This window comes from Meleagris gallopavo, chromosome 13, assembly GCF_905368555.1.
Source record: "Meleagris gallopavo chromosome 13, MGAL_WU_HG_1.1, whole genome shotgun sequence".
NCBI classification, from domain to species: domain Eukaryota; kingdom Metazoa; phylum Chordata; class Aves; order Galliformes; family Phasianidae; genus Meleagris; species Meleagris gallopavo.
The window spans coordinates 17,234,422-17,251,703 of NC_139416.1; the positions used below are offsets into that span (position 1 = coordinate 17,234,422).

At 44.8% G+C, this 17,282-nt stretch overlaps 1 protein-coding gene across 1 annotated transcript in view; it reads right to left on the minus strand.

The window, feature by feature from the left end:
* Positions 1-17,282, minus strand: part of ZCCHC14 (zinc finger CCHC-type containing 14) — a 46,185-nt gene that overhangs the window by 10,465 nt on the left and 18,438 nt on the right. The window contains exons 3-8 of the mRNA XM_085234661.1: positions 6,480-6,553; positions 3,607-3,678; positions 3,312-3,421; positions 2,276-2,370; positions 2,127-2,181; positions 796-1,066 (exon numbers count right to left, since the gene is read on the minus strand). Of these exons, the coding sequence (XP_085090787.1) occupies positions 796-1,066; positions 2,127-2,181; positions 2,276-2,370; positions 3,312-3,421; positions 3,607-3,678; positions 6,480-6,553 (677 nt within the window). The remainder of the gene's footprint in view (positions 1-795; positions 1,067-2,126; positions 2,182-2,275; positions 2,371-3,311; positions 3,422-3,606; positions 3,679-6,479; positions 6,554-17,282) is intronic.

A 17,282-nucleotide genomic window follows, 5' to 3' on the forward strand; every position in this document is an offset into this window, starting at 1 on the left:
TTCTTTATTAAAGGAGAAATCCATTCTATTTTCCTCTCCTGACAAAGAACATCAAACCACAAGACTGCCAACAGTTAAACATGTGCCCCATGTATGACCATCACAAAACTCTCTCCTGCTTTAGACGTGATTCAACCGAAGCCCTTTGGCCACCGGAGGGCGTTCAAAGCTAAAATACAGCGACAGGACATGGATTTCGTTTAACAGCTCTACAGATGGAGCCGGAGAAAATGCTGTAGAAGTGCTGACATCTAGTCAGTTAAAACGCAGCATGCGTCAGTATTATTTGTCTGCACACTGCTTGGAAAAAGTCTCTGGGAATCTATTCTGACAAAAAGGGATAACCGAATGTTTTGGGGAGAAAAATCAATCCTTAAGCAGAAACAAACAAACAAAAAATATCCCACAGATGTGAGTTACTGAACATGAAAGGGATGACCAGGGCCAAAGCACAGCTCTCAAAGTCAGCATGCAATCGGATCTCCAAGAATTCAGTAAGGAATCTGAAGCGGCAGCTGCCTCATAGCCCTGGCCTGAGCACAAGGCAACTGAAAATAAGAAGGCTGGATGGGGCTGTGAGCAACCTGGCCTAGTGGGCAGCGTCCCTACCTGCACAGGGGGGTTGGAACCAAAGGATCTTAAAGGTTCCTTCCAACCCAAACCATTCTACGACTCTAAGGAGGAGGACTTCATCAAAATATGACTGCTGAACCAGCGACTGCCACAATTCTAAACACAGATGTGTGCAACTCCTCCCTCTGCAGACTCCATTCCCAACTCAGCACACTGCCCTACCTTCTCCATGGTGAGTTGCTTGAAGACGGGATAGTATTTGTGCAACCGCAGTTTCCTGAGCCAGTCTAAGATCCCATTTTGCTCCTGTGTCTGAGGGGTCTGCGGGCTGGAAGACATCAACATGGGTGATGCAGCATCCATCTGGTTGCGATAAGCCAGGGATGAACCGGTGCCTCCTGCATGGGAGCAGTGGGGCAGCGCTACGGGAGCAGCAGCTGAGTGCTGGACGTGGTTCTGAGAAGACTGAATGCCTGCCACTCCACATATAGGTCTGCAAAATAGAACAAGGGTTGAGTTAGCACACTTGAATCTATGTCACGTTGAGTTCTGCCACTGCAGTAGTGATGTCAATCTGCCACCTGTGGGATTGCTGGGGGAACCTGCACTGTTTGACACAACTTACACGTTTCTATCCGTGCTGTTCAACAGCTTGGGGCAAATAAACTGTAACTTAAGAAGAGATTTTGTAGAATCATAGAATAGAATCACACGACGGCTTGGGTTGGAAGGGATCTGAAGGACCATGAAGCTCCAACCTCCCTGCCTCGGGCAGAGCCACCAACCTCCACATTTCATAGCAGCCCAGGCTGCCCAGGGCCCCATCCAACCTGGCCTTGAACACCTCCAGGGATGGACGGGGCATCCACAGCCTCTCTGAGCAGCTGTTCCAGCACCTCACCTCTCTCATAGTAAAGAGCTTCCCCCTGATTTCCTTCCATAATCATAGAAGACATATGTATGTTCTACAACCTCTCTGTGACAAAACATTAAGAAAAAAAAAAAGGCTAAGTGAAAATGGCCTTGGTTCAGTTTTGCATTATTAAAAATTGCCTCAGTGTAATTCGTGGACCTGATGGTTTTTGTACAGGTGGAAGTGGTAAAATAACCCACAATGTTGGCTCCTTGAAGAGTTCTGCAGAGAAAATGAAAACTGTCTCAAGAGAAAGGTTAGGGCTGAGTTTAAATCCTAACAAAAGGCAAGAGTATCTCCTCCCTTCTTTTTCCAAGGCTGACTGAGAAGAGGTCACTTTTTCCTTCCTCCCACTGGAAGGAGAACTGCAGTACAAGGAAACATTTAAGCACGCTGCAGAGTCGTGTTTTCTAGAAGCACTTCAGAAATGAACAGACGACAGCACTAGAAATGCTGAAATTACTGACACTAACTGTTTTGGGCAGACCACACACTAAAGACAGAACTCCTTGCATTTTTCTCTTCCTTACAATTGAATATGAAAGTATAGATTCAAATAAATCCCCTAGGGAAGACAGACAGCTGCCTACAGAGTGGGGTTTTACAGCCAGAACAGATGCAAACAAAATAAACACTTCACCTTCCAGATGTTCCCAGCGTAGTTCCTACTTTATAAAGGGAGGGGTTGCCAGGATCTGAAAACAAGGAATGGAAGTTAGAAATAGCACTGGGTTAAAAAAATGCATATTGGTTACAAATTAAGTAATTTAAAACTTCATTTAAACTTACTTGAACTCTGAAGTTGCTGTGAAGGGGATGAGGTGCTGAAGAACTTTCTAACGTGGTCGTTTTTCACCACGTGGGAAGGCAATGGTGCCAAATACCTGCAGGTTCAACAGAAACAACCAGAAGTCCCATTTGACTGTCACTAAATTACAGCTGTCTGTCCGATTGTGATGGTAAACCCTACATGACATCTTGAAAGCAATACTAAGACACATAAAAACCCTTTGGAGTTAAAAACACCGTGAAACTCTCAGTCAAAGGAGACGTGAGACACATTTACTCCTGTCCTTACAACTTCTTAACCTCATGTTACTGCCGTGTGGTTTTTTTCACTCTGTTAAATGTTTCAGTCAAAGATGGAGATCTCAGGGCTACATCGAACTTCTGGGGAGAAAATAAAGCAGTCTCCTAAAACTTTGTAACTGCAGTGTCTTCAGCCAGCAGCACCAGACTCCTCACGGTCACAGAAGCTTAACTGTGTTTTGTCAAACCAAATCTTTTGTAGATTTGAAGATGTACAAAAAGTCATCAAACCGGAGATCATTTTGACCATATCTGTGTAATGGTCATTTTTCAAGTCTGTGAGCAATAGATGAGTGCAGCCCTGATGTGTTTTCTGCCCTGAAAACCCCCAATTTGATTCTGCATTTGTCAGATACGTAGCACACAGAGGAACAGTTATTTTCCTCTCCCAAAGACACAGCCGTTGCTGTGTGAGCACAGATTGCTGCTCTATTAACCTAGATTTGTGGAGACTGTTGCTAGCTAAACAGCAGCAGCAGCAGCAGCAGCAGCATGCTTTCTCTCTTACCCTACCGAATTCCTGTCGGTACGCTGTGATTCCTGAAGCACAGAGAGGACTGCTCAAAATGTTAATGCTGTTTGCCATGAAAAATAATCTAGGCACGCACCTGCTGGCTCTGGCTATGGAAAAATATCTACCGTGGCTCTGTCAGTGGTGGATTTCAGTCTTGACTTTGGGAAGATAGAGTTTAGCAAATGCTGAAGTTAAGGATCGAAGCAAAGCGAAGCAGCATACCTAAGGTCCGATTCCAGGTCCATGTGGTTCCGTTCTAGGTAAAATGAATCTGGACCAGCTAGGCAAGGAATGAATTTCTCCAAGTTTTCTTCTGGATACAGCTGAGACAGCTGGAGGTGGAGGATTACAAACAGGAATTGAAAAGAGGACTCGTTACTCACACGTAATTCAAGGCATGGTGAACTATAAGTTGAACATTTGAAGGAATTCAGTCTCTCTCTTATCTCAGAAAGGTCACTGAATGATATTACATGAATGGACAACACATCTCACCCTTTTCAAAGGATGCCTTTACCTTTGAAATAAACTCAGTCACTTCCACGGAAGATTTAGTTACCAACGTCACTGAAGAGTCAGACCACAGAACCTGCAGAAATAAAAGGCACCCAGTTCAGTAAGGAGCAGCCAGGGGTTTAACTCTGGTATCAAAAACTCATTCACAGGTATCAAATGACTCCCACGGATTGCAAGAAACACTGCAATGCATGACATCAAGAAGCAAAAACTTTCTGTGCCCAACTAACTCTTAGTCAGTCCTCCCTGCAGCCCAGCTCTGGCTGTTATTGTACTTAACAAGCACTCTGCATTCTTAAAAAAGCACTTCATGGTTTACACAGCCACGGCACGCTGCAGACAGAGAGACAGACTGCTAACGAATGGAAACTTTTTTTCCTTGTTATTGTTAAAGAAAACAGCTGGTTTGTAGAGTCTGATGTACAATACCAACAACTCATCGCAGCCCACGAGTGCCTGTTTATAATTAATCAGCTCCACACGTCATGCAGAGATGGCACTGAACCACTCCAACTGCCCCAAGCCCCAAAACTGCCACACTAGATGTGTAGTTGAGGTTGCTGCTACCCCCACTGGACCCCAGCATCTTCTATATGCCCTAGAAGAGGGAACAGCTCACTATCTCTTCCTTTACACCTTCTGCATTAAGTCACGACATTTTCACATACAGAGGTATTTATGGGTTGGTGGATGATCAGTTAAACCGAGCCGAAAGTTGGGGGGTTTTGGCTCAGAGAGGCTCAGATGTTGGCTAGCAGTGTTAGCAAATGGCAGGTCCCTTTTATCAACGTGCCTGGAACTGGGGGAACCTTCAGCAGGGAAGAAGTTGGGTTTGTGGGGTTTCCAACCAGGAAGCCATCCTCTCACATGACACCAGTCTCAATGACAACTGAAAACATACACACAGTTTTTTCCAGCCATCCGAAGGCAGCCAAAGTGAGGGGAGAGGATTTCAAAACAGATGACATAATGGAGGAATTTCCTCTCAACGGAGCTGTTACACAGACAAGTAAGGGGGGGGGGGAAGAAAAGAAGAAAGAAAACTTACAGAGTTTTTGGTCTTACAAAACCTTTTCATTCTTCCTTCCCTTTTTAAATTTTGTAATAAATTATCACCTTTTGGGGACTCGTGAGAAGTTTCAGCCTTCTCTTTCTTTCTAGATTTGCAGTGACCTGCCATTTGTTACGGCATATGCTTTGCTAACGTGTCATCATCCTCAATACTTATAAAACAATAATGTGAACCATAAATCTGGGGAAAACAGCAATGCCACACTGCAAACTGTTCTATCTATTGATCTGCTCTTCCCAGGCTGCCTATCTAAACATTTAACCGTGAGGTTTCTAACCAAGCAAGCAGAATTTATGAGCTCAGCCCAACGATGGGCTGTTGTTTTAGTTATAAGCTGCGAAGTGAAATGTTTTCACCAATAAAAGTAATTTTGTTGTATTTATGGAAGGATTTATACTAGGAAAAGATGCCTCACAAGAGGCTCATAAGTAAACTGGAGTTCAGACGATGGCATGGTTCATTAGGACTTAAGAAAACGTCCGTAACTTTTCTCACATTGATGATATTTAGAACCAAGGCGTAGAATCATAGAACAGCCTGGGTTGAAAAGGATCACGATAATCATTGTGAGCCCCCCTGCTGTGTGCAGGGTCACCAACCACCAGACCAGGCTGCCCAGAGCCACATCCAGCCCGGATGACACGCAGAGGTTAATGCTGTGATGTTGGTGCTCACTCTCGGGTAGCGGTTATAAAGAAAACCTTTTCTTCTTTAGTACAAGTGGCAGATAATTGAAATTCTCCTGTCTGTTCTCTTTCTGGGTTTCCTTTTCTCACCAACTCTTTGGCTTCGCTGCCTCATTAAGTAAACCAAAGACGTTTTCTGGGCTCTGCATTCTGAGGGTTGGAATACACCCTTAGAACTGGATGGGAGAAAGGCACTCTGTCATTCCTCTCACCAGCTCCAGCATCCACCCCTGCTGCTCACGCTGAACAAAATCCCACGTCGGCAGCACAGAGAGCACCGAGCCTCCAAACTGGGCATCCAATTGGGGCAGCCCCCCCCAGCAGCCTGTGGCTAACCACCCTCCTGCCGGCGGAACTGTTCTCATTTCCACTCTGTCTGGCTTCAGTTTGCAGTCAACAGTTCCTGTTATGCTTTTTTTTTTTTCCTCCTGCCATACTAGCGACTCCTTCACCAACAAATATTTTCTTCCCTTGGAGAACACTTTCCGAGGATGCTGGAGTCATCTTGCAGCAGAGCACTTTAAGTCTCCCATTGCATGGCATTTTCCCCAAGCCTTGACTAATTTCCACAGCTATTTTCTGTACTCTTCAGCTCCCTTTTCAAACCAGCAACGCCAAAACCATATGCCACAGTCTCACACTCCCTCACTGCTGAATACAGACATAAAGGACCACAAATACAGAGATAAATGACCGTTCTGATCTTTTCCCATACACAGCACTGCCCTAAGAGTCCAAATTCACATTTGTCCACATTAAGCCTCCAATTCTTTTTAACTTCTGCATTCCATCCACAGATACAATTTCCTGTAATTATGGCATGATTCTTTTCCCCATAAACACCCACTTTGCCACGACTGGCTGTGCTAGAATGTCAACTTTTTGCCTGCGTCCCACTTAGCAGACAATCTCTGCATCATCTAAATACTTTAATCAACAGCAATTTAGGCCTGCTTACAAACCATTGATTTTAAAAAACGACTAACATCTATCCCCAGGGAGCTCCGTGAGACCAATTCGTGGGACCTAACGATGCCAGCACATTTCCTTAACTCCTTCTTGAGTATTATCCTCCCTTCTTCCAAAGGAAAAAGCCAGCCCAGCACCACTACTTACCTCAAAGGAATATTCAACGTTTCTTTCGTTCTTCTTGTGTGCCAGTCCCTTTAGTTCCACTTTTTCCACGCTCACTGTGAGAAAGCAAAGAGATAAGAGGAATGGGGAGGATGTTCCTAAATGCATGCAAAAGGGATTACTCCTTTGCTCAGTTGTGCCCGATGGCCATCAGCCACAGGAGCACCTTGCCACCCGTGGTGGGTGGGAAAGGGGATTTGTGCCCAGCTGGCAGCTGCTCCTGGTACTCTTCCAGAATGGGAAGGCTTCATCCCAACCATACCCGGACAAGAGGCTAAATGCAAAGTTCTATGCTTCTTCCTGGCCTTGTCGTGGCACCCACTGGCACAGTAAGAACATTACACAAGCACGCCAAGTCTACGGCCTGCAAAAAACCTCCACCTCTTTGGGGTCTGCTTCTGAGAGGGGTTTGGTGCTTTGTCTTCACATCACGACTCCTTCTTGGCTGCAGGCTGATGGGAAACGTCGGCTTCAACGATTGCTATTTAGGTAAGCTGTAAGCAAACCCAAGATGTTGGGCTCAATGATCCTTACGTGTCCTTTCCTCCTACGGGTAACTCACAGGGAAAGGGCTGGCTAAGAGCAGACTGCTGCCTCCACCCCTGCAGCCTTCAAGGACACAATCTGACACATCAGGCAGTCCAAATCCCACTCTCATTTCCCACATAGATCAGAAACCCCATCACACTGAACTTCACCATGACTATTTATTGACTTCCCATTTCTCCTGCAGTTTCTCCCACGTCTTGTCTGCACCCATGGGGATACGCAGAATTTTGTCTATAAAACACCAGTTTGCACTGGCTTATAAACTCAAAGGCAATTATACCAAAAGAAAGCCACTGGAATTTGAGCTGAACACAACAGGTGCTTGGAGGGATGCTCACAGAGCAGCTCAAACAAGCAAAACTCAGAGCCCTGATGCTTGGATTCTGGGGAGCTGCACTTTGGGGACATGATGGGCTGACAGTTGAACCCTATGATAGTGGTCTTTTCCAACCTTTACGACTCCATGATTCTCAATGTTTTTGCACATTTGTACGTTATACCACCTCGATGCATTTATCACATACATCCCTGCTAACACAACTGCACAGCAGAAGAGGGCACAACCAAGTCCCTTAACGTTCCATCAGACAACCTGCCCCATCAGCCCCACAGCTCCATTCCCCACAGCCAAAGCATCCTCTCACCAGGATGGAGCTTGATTTTCCTCTGCACAAAACCATCATGACTTGAAGCCATTATCTTTTCCATTTTAATGTTTTGTTGTTGTTGTTGTGCCCTGTCATTTAAAACCACTACAGCCTTAGATTTGGCTGTTTTACAAAACTCCTCTTGGAGTTGCATTTGTTTGCAGCCAACATTTTTAGAACGATCGAGTTTTAAATAGAGCTGTAGATATTTGTGCTAGCCATTAAAATACAGAATTAACATTCCCTTTTCGATCCTCAACCCTTCATTCTTCATGTACAATAACATAAATGCCTAGGCTCGTCAATAATGTCAATTCCCAACTTTCTGTTTCCTATCTCTTATCCATGGAGCAGAGACTTGCTCCATTTCAAGCCCTCACAGCACTCTTCTGCAATGTTCTGAAATGTCCTCAGAGCCACCACGCTGCATGCTGAGCACCATAGGAAGAGCCCATCTGCATGCCAGATCTCAGCAAGCCATCCAACAGCATGGAGACTGAAGCATGCAGATGGTTCAGAGGTTTTCCTGACAGTTTAAGAAAATAAGTGTACCTCAGTATACTTATTTAAGAGAATTTCAGGACACCCTTAGCTGTGCTCACAGCAAATACTGATTGGAATACGTACTTGAGGATTAGAATTGGAAAGGACTGGGCTGGATGCAGTGCAGGTATCACCGTGCTGTAGGTGACACAGCTCAGTGAGGAGCAAATCTGTAACTTGTGCAGACCAGGGCCAACTGCAGCAACACTGCTATTTAAGCAACACAGGATTAACCTATGAATATAAAAATGTTATTTCTGTTCTTATTTCTGCTGTACTACGTGGGTTAATAACCAACTTAAAACTACACAGGGATGTTGTTGTGCTGACAGTTACATGACCTTCCCAGGCTAAAGATCTAGTCTGAGTTTACCTGGTTAATATAACCTGCTGCAGGGAGTTTATCCTCTGGAAAATGACTGCCATGAGCCAAGTGAAGCATTAGGTATACAGCTCTGCACTGATCACAGTGATCCTGCACCGAATCTTTTATGATCAAGCCTGTTGTACAGCACAAATGATGTTCATTGGCCCTAGAAACATCATACAGCTCCACAATTATCCAGATAATTCCTAATGATATGTAAAGTGACCCCATTTCTGCAACCAAATTTTCGAAGATGTTTACTGGGGGAAACGTTTGCTTTATTTTATTTGCTGCTTTCCTTTAGACACAAATGAGAAGTCTTCATGTAGCTATTGACTCTGTGTGTCTGCATCAAGTATGGAAGCTCACATTTGAAGCACTATCAGACAGAAGTCAAAGCAAATGTTGCTACATGATTAAATCCACATCCTTCGCTGTTTGTTATAATACATCAGGGATCACATTCCAAGATGTCCTGCCAGTGTAGCTGTTAGCAGGCAGTAAAGATCAAGCAGCAGCTTCTCAGGTCACGAGGGTTTGTACAGTGGCCACAGAACTTGAAACATAGGACACAAGGAGAAGTTCCATCTCCATCCTCCAGTTTCTACCCCAATACACCCTCTAAGACAAAGCCCTCTGTGCCACCATCTCACATTAACATATTTTAATATGTTTCCAGAATCCTGTGCATTTGCTCAATGCTGTATGGCACTGAGCATCAGGGCTAACAAGTCACAGCAGCAGCACACTGGAATCCTGGAACACAGCATTTTGGCACGTTTTGCTTTACATTCCAAAGCAGCCTCCAAGGTAAGAACACTGTCCTCCCCCCCCAGCTTTGCTCAGTGAGCCCAGATCTGCAAGCTGGAGGCTTTCTCTGCCCATACAGTCTCCTCCTTGCCTTCCCATTATGTTCCAGGGCAACTTGCAGCTTTGGGTCTCCATACTCCACCAGTTCTCAGGCTCTTAGTGGTAGGCATATGTGCATCTGTAGAGAAGGCTGATGTAAGAAAACAGACAAATGGAGTTTAATTAGAGACCGCTCTACAAACTAGGCTCAACTTGGATCTTAGTGGAAGCTTCTCTAATGGCACGGTTTCAAAGCCATCTTCCCTCCTTCCTGTATGGTGCCTTTTTCCTTCTGTTTCAAATGCTCCAAGTGAAACGGATTCAGCAAGTTGAAGCCCTTTAATTACCTCTGTTCTAGCCCAAAATCTTTACCCATTGAGCTGCTGTTCACTGCATTTGTCATCTGATTGGTTCATCATTCCTGCGAAGCAAAAAGCCAGACAGCTCCTTCCTGCTCCAGACAAAGTGTGAAACCCTCTGGCCTTTGTGAAAGGTCCTCACCAGCCTCTCCCTCTGCACCAAGGGATCTTGGACTTTCTCCTCCCCGACATCCGCAGCCCCACCAAGTGATCCATGCCTCAGGATGAGCCAGCCCCTCCTCGTGGGTCCAGGGCAGGGTGCAACATGCAGCTATGTGGGCAACAGGGGAAAAGATTCATTTCAGAAGGCACCTTCATATGGCCCTGCAGGTGGTTTGTCTGTAACTCCTCTTCAACTTCTGGAGAAAGCCTCTGTGAACTGGCAGAAGGACTGAAGGGATGAACGTCTCAATCCACATTAAGAACTTGTGTTCCTCTCCAAAGAACCAGAAAAAAAAAAAAGTCAGGAGAACCACGTGTTGATTGACTTTTAATACTACCCTGTACTTCAGCACTAACACCAACTGCACAGAACCGAACCAAACACCTGCTCCATCCTTCAACGGTGTGTGTCAATATCATTTCTGCCAATATTTTCCCTCTGGTTTCACAGACAGCTTCACAGAGTGCTCCCTTCAGCAGCTTCCCTCGCCAGAAGGAAACACGCACAGGTCTGCAGGTTGTTTTGTACCAAGGGATGAAAGCACAGGTGCTGCAAGGCAGCAGCACATCACAGAGCTGCATAACTGGGTTCCAGTGGGAGGCACTGCAACTTCCAGCAAGCCTACCTCGACGTCTGAAAGTGCTAGTCCACGTGTGAACAGCTGTTTTCCTTCTCTTAGACCACTGAACGTGGTTCAGCTCTTGTGGTGTGAAGATCAGTATTTTCTTTGGAATTCAGGTGGTAAAAATGTGACTGTCAAGAGATTGGGCTGAGTCCAGGCAGCTCCTGACAGAAAGGAGAAGGGCTAGAATTTAAACAGGGGGAAAAAAAACAAAACAACACAAACAACTATATTGTGTTATTTAGGTGGCCGAGTGCAGAGCCCCAGCTGATGCTTCTCCTTCTACAGATTTATTAATGAAGATCTATGGAAAGAAGCAAACAAACAGCAATTGGATTTTTGCTGAAAACATCCACCAAAAAGCAACTGGTAAAATACTTCCACATCCTTGTTTGGACAGAAGTGGTAAGTAACCAAAAACGCAGCGCTCTCATTCCATCTCTTGTTTTTCTAGAGGAAAGCAATGTCTCAAAAGCCAGAGTTACTCAATTACTGCCGTCATTAGACACAAGGTAATCTCCAGTGACTCCACAAAACCTGAACCACAAAGCTTCCCCACCCAGCAGGATTTACACTCAAACATAGGCCAAAATAAATAAATAAATAAATAAATAAATAAATCACAGGAGAAAAATAATTTATCTGGTAGCTTCAAAACAATTACAGCTGCAAAGCACAGGAAATTGCAAGGTGACAAATAGCAACTGCTCAATTGAGTTGGAGCTGAGAAACTTTTGAGTTCTGTCTGCGTTGTGCTTTCACATACCTCATCTTTTGCAAAGCTTTTTATCTAAGCTGTAATGGAGGATGAAGGAAGCAAGATGCATTCTTCCTCTCACAAGCAAATATATCCTCTTCTGTCACAAGCATACAAGAATGTGTTTCCCGACCATCTAACTGCATTCCATCTCACCAGCCTCCCACCTCTCAGCACTTATTGCACATTAAGTGCAATGCTGGAGGCCCAGAGGGAACCTGCAGAGTTAAGCACCAGATTCTCAAGGCACAATGAGAAACGGTGGCCCATTCATCTGGAAGCAGTGGGAACAGAGCTCAGTATCTCTGGTATTGATCAGCATCCTTCAGGACGCTGAGAGCTTCATACCAGTACACCCGAGGACCTCAGGCAGGATCAGAATCATGTATTTCCTACAGCTCCTTCCAGCAAGTCACAGTACCACAATACTTGTAACAGCTTTGCCAGGAAAGCCAAGAAAAAGCTTGTGTCCCTGAGGCCTCACACCCACAAACCTGAGCTGAACTTGCAGCCCAGGCCCAGCAGGCACCCAAGCACCAGGCACTAACAGGACAACCCAGAAAGCATCCTGCTTGGATTTCCCTCTGCCCAACACCAGCAACAGCACCCCTTGCAGTCATTCATGACACATTAACTAATCCTCCTAAGGTATCCAAGGTGCGTCAAAATATTGACAGGGCAGAGTATAAACAATAACTAGAGATGCTCTAGGAGTGCCTGTCCTTACAGACACTCTGCTTTCTGCACACACAGAGGCCTGCTGTGTGCTACGTCCTTAACATGCAAATGTATTAAACAATTAAGAAGTGTCAGAGTTGAGTTTAGCCTAAGTGACAAGCACACATACAGCTACAAACTCATCTATTTAGAGCTGTTCCAGAGGGGAAAACTGCTCCATTCGAGAGCAGTGAGAGCTGGGGTGAGGATTCTTTAGAAGAGAGGGAGGATGGATAAGGAAATGAGGGCTTCTTTCTGAAGAATGGTCTTGTTTTACTCTTTCTAGTTTCTTGTTTTACTATTTGTAGGGAAAAAAAAAAAGAAAAAGAAATCTGGAAGGGGATGAAGCAGCTCTCTCTGCAGTTAACTACATTGGTTTGTCATGTATGAAGGACCCATCATCACTGTATGAGCAGAGGGAAACAGGGCATCTCATCCTCTGAACACATGAGAGGGTGATTTAGGAAGAGGTTAACCTGTTCTCACACAGTTCAGTGGTTATAGACTAAGTAAATGTGTCAAGAGATAATCACTTAAGTGATCCCAAAGCCTTTATGAAAATATAAAGCTGCCTTTTGCCAAGAAATGTATAAACTGAGCCATAAGTTCCATAGAATTTATGTATTCCCCACCCCAAAAGAAGCACGAAGTTGTGGCTGCTACCAAAATGCAGTAAGATCTTTCTGTATTAGGTATCTTTAAACCACTCTGAGCTGTGCAGGAAATCACACCGTTCCAGCAGAAGATTTGCACATTTACAGTATCACTGACACTTAGCAACAACCACAGCAAACATTGCTGAAACCCTCTTGAGAGTGACACATTTACCTGAGAACTCTATTTGAAGGCTTTTCCTGGTTAGGATTAACTGGGAGAACTACTTCAGCAGATAAATAAACACTTCCTTCAAGTGGAATTTGGAATAAACGGTTTCATCAAGGACATTTTATCTGAGCCATCTCACAGTAAGCTGATGAGCATGAAGTGGCAACAGACATCCCTAGCTCACTTTATCTGATGATGTCTTGTGAACCTGTGCTCATTTCTTATCAGGACAAGCAGATATGAAGATCCCACTCCCCCCAGAGCAGCAGGAGCAAGCCTGGTTGGGATGATCTGAGTTTAAGGGCTCCAAAGACAGCACTCAGCACCAGGGCAGACTTGGCTCCACTCACGGTCCCCGCTGCAAAGGAAACTCGGAACCATACAAAAATAGGCAGGAAAAGATTGGAAATCAAAGCTTAACGAACAGAACAGAGCTTGTTAGCAGCACTCGCATCACACAGGGAACACTGGCAGAAGAAGTGCCCTTAGAACTGTAAGAAACAAGGGACCTTCCAACATGGAGAACATCTGAAATCAAAAGCAACGCACTGAGTTTAGGCGAGGAGCTGCTTTGCAGGCTGATGACTGGGAGCTGCAGTCCACAGGAAACCATCACACAGCTTTTTTAGAAATCAAGAACATGAGCTTACACTTGGCAGCAGCGAGGAAATGTACTGCACTGGGACTGCATAGCTCACCCCTGACCAGTAGTTTTCATCTGCCTGCTATTTCCTCAGCTGGGCTTATCCAACTTACCAACTAAGTGACCTTATGTCCTCCAAAAAAGGGGAGAGATTAAGAAAAAAAATAAGTCTGTGCATCTTAGCTTTTAGAATTTTAGGTCAATTTGTGCATTGTTTTGGGTAGTGCTGAACGGTACCGTCAGCACTTCAGCCAACCACAAAAGCCAATCAACCTAAAGAACACTTTGTAACTTCACTGCATTCAAAGGCCTAAATAAAACAAAACACACAGCCTGAAGAGGACTTCCATCTGGACAGGAAGACACAAAGCCCAGAAGAATCAGCCAGCTGCTTTCAAAAGCAAGATACAGCCTCAAACGCCAATCTGAAGGCTTTTCTTACCAAGTACTTCAAGCCAAATGTACTCACTTTTGCCTTCCAGAGCACCGAACAGACATCACTGCCTTACAAGTGGCCTTTCTTCTTTTCTAATGCCAGATAAGCTTCTATAGAATGACTCAGGAAGGGCTGCTGTGCTGGACATACTTGTGTAACAGCTCTGCTGTCGTGCTAAGCCTGAACACCAAGGCACAGCACCGGGCAGGAGCTGCTCCTCGAAGCGCACACTTACCAAGGATCTGCTGTTGAATTATATATAATAATGCTCAGGGCAGGAACAGAGCTACGATGCAATGCCAAGATAGGCTGTAAAAGCAACGTTAATTAAGGGCAATTTTACAACAGGTAAAACATATACCATAACTCAGTTTTAATGAGCAGCTCCGAAAGCGAAGCTGCATCTCCTGACTGATGCAGCTTTGTACTTCAGTTGCTTAAAGCCTGGCCCCGTGACTCGTCTTCCTTCTGTGATTTACTGAGAGCAGACAGAGGAACGTGCAGCTCATTCTGAGAAGAACATCTGCAAAAATGACCATAAGCACAAACACTGTTTGAAGGCAGCTTCGGTAACCACTAGCATATATCCTACCGTAAGCAATTAAAATAAACAAGCTGTCCAGATCTAATTATGTCATCCACCCTAGAAAAAAATATCTCTGCAATCAAGAGACATGTTCAGCTTGGTGTATAAATATTTTTACTTACTGGATAAATAATCTGCATTTGTATATTTAGTCTAGTTTTATCTGACTGAGTGATTATTTTACTTACTGCTCCCAATAGATTGCTTTTAAACAAAATCTTGGCTTTGTTTCGTAGTTTTTAGGAGGAGTTTCACCCATCCGAGAGAATCATTTGCTGGTTTGGTCTCCCCTAGAACGGATTTTCTTCAGGTAGCATTTTGAATCTGAATGTTACATTCGTCTGTCAAATTGAAGGTGCAAAGTCTTTTCTTTCCCCCCCCCCATGCAAAACATTTTTGGTAATGCAGACTCCTTTCCCTGCTCAGTTTTGTACCCAAGTACCGAAATCCGTGCTTCAGCAGATCCCAGACATCACCGGGGAAACAGCACCAACACAGCCAAAGCCTGCTAAGTCCCTGTGCCTACATGGAGCAGACACAGACCCAGCTTAGGAAGAGAAAGGAAAGCAGATGGGGAGAACCGTGACACATTCAGGTAGCCTACATGGCTGAGAGCCTTTCGGAGCTGGCATTTGGTTTCAAGTGTGGAGCAGTGCCCTGAAATACAGACAGACATTTGGAGTGGCCCAGCACAGCTCAGCCACTGAACCAACCCGAGATGCCATCTGAGTGCAACCGAGCTAATGACAAATCTGCTTTTGGGAATGGGGAGAACGGGAAAAAAAATTTATTGAAGAAAATTATCTTGTATGTATAAAGGTCTTCCCCCCTCCCCCCGCAGCACAGCTGAACACAGATTTTGTGGGCTGCAGCATGTAACCATATATCCAACATAGATGGAGTGCAGACAGTGAGATCCCAGCAGCAGCTGCTCAGCCAGCACGCTCTGGCTTGAAGGGCAGCGTGGTGATAAAACAGCACCAAGATCAGATGGCTGCTGCTCCAACTCTGCCCGGTCATTTTGGCTGTGTGCACACTGCAGAAATGTGCATCTCAAACTGAAGCAAATACATGCAGCATATCTTATGTGAAACAGCTGTTCCACAGTGCACAGCTCAGTGCTCAAGCACATAAGCACGTGCTCTCTTCTGCATTTCTGAAGGCAGTATCAGTATCTTGAAGCTCATGACTAAGGCTGCAATGAGAAGAAAGTGTCAGCAGCATTTGGTATCAGCCTCGATTTTTTCCAATGAATTATAGTATGAAAACTTAATGGCAAAAAAATACCACAAGCACGCTAAGTACAAACATCAGACCCAGGGACTAATCTGGAATAGGCAAAGCCTTCAGTACAAGCAGTCTTGCCAAGAGCCACAAATGCATTCAAGTGCTCAGCTCAGTGAGAAACAAACCCCCCCTGCACAGCCACCTTTGTGAGGGGCTCCTTTTGTTGGCAATTACATCCTTGTACGTTTTCAGGTCTCGCTCTCAGGCTTTAATATTCTGCTTCCCTTCCACGTTTCTGTATGAAACATTGTTCCTTTGCTTTGGACCCCAGACAAGATTTGACCAGGAATTCAAAGAAACAGAATAAAGTTCTCATTCAGGGCTTAAGCTTATTTTGAGATACCATACAACTATTACACAATTGTTTCTGTAACACATCTATGAAGCAAATACAAAAGGGAAGAGAAGCCCAAAGCAGATTTCAGTAGCATTTGCCAAGCCAGTGAGAGCACACGGGAACTGAAAGAACAAGAAAACCCAGAGCTCTCAATCACTAAAACCTCAACATCTTGAAGCTCTGATTCTTCACACTGGCCACTGCATCTCCCATGTGCAGCACAGTGGGTTTTGTCTCCTTCTGTACAGCTGCCCGTTGTCCTTTGCGACAGCAGGATATCTAGCAAGCTCCTCAATTATTTCATAGCAGAAAAAGGAAGAAGCACAAACTTGCAGCAATCCAAGCCACTCATACCTGCATCACACCTCTGTTTTTGCAGGTAATTTACTTACTACTCTTCCATAGGACTGTTTATAAGAAGAACTCTGCTCGCTTTGCAAGCGAGGCAGCCCGACTGCATCTCTGCTTGAATGATGCACATTGAATAATTCATCCACAGGAGTGGAAAACACAATAGAGAACCTTCCAAGGCACTGTTGTGCCATTTCCTTTCAGCTGTGTATATTAATGATGTAATTTTAGCAGGGCTACCCCCTTTGAGTTACTGTTAAAAATAGCATCTGCACCATCCGCTGATGAAATGCATCCACTCCAGGCAGTGAAGTAAAGCACCAAGTCCACTGCTTTTCTTCCAGGGAGATAAAAGAATAAGTCAGGAAGAAAATGAAGCATCAACCTTTTAGCTCTGTGTTCCCTCGTATCTGAGAAAGCACGCTGACTTTAAGCAAAATCCCTGCTTTGAGTAGTTACCACCTGTGATTTCCCTGCATGAAACAAGAAAAATGAAATCAGAAGTGAAGCCTGACAAAGCATCTCAACAATGCCAACGCTGACCATTTGTCTCCTCCACTCCTCGTGTGGCACAGAACCAGATACATCATAGGGATCAGAGCCACAGCTCCTCCCATTCCAGGAATGCAGCTTGCAGTGCCAGCACCATTTGGTGTTCAAGGGAAGTGCAGGACCCAGGCTCAGGATGCTCTGACTCCTGGAAGTTGCCCCAATTTCCACCATCTACAATCCCTACACAAGATGTTA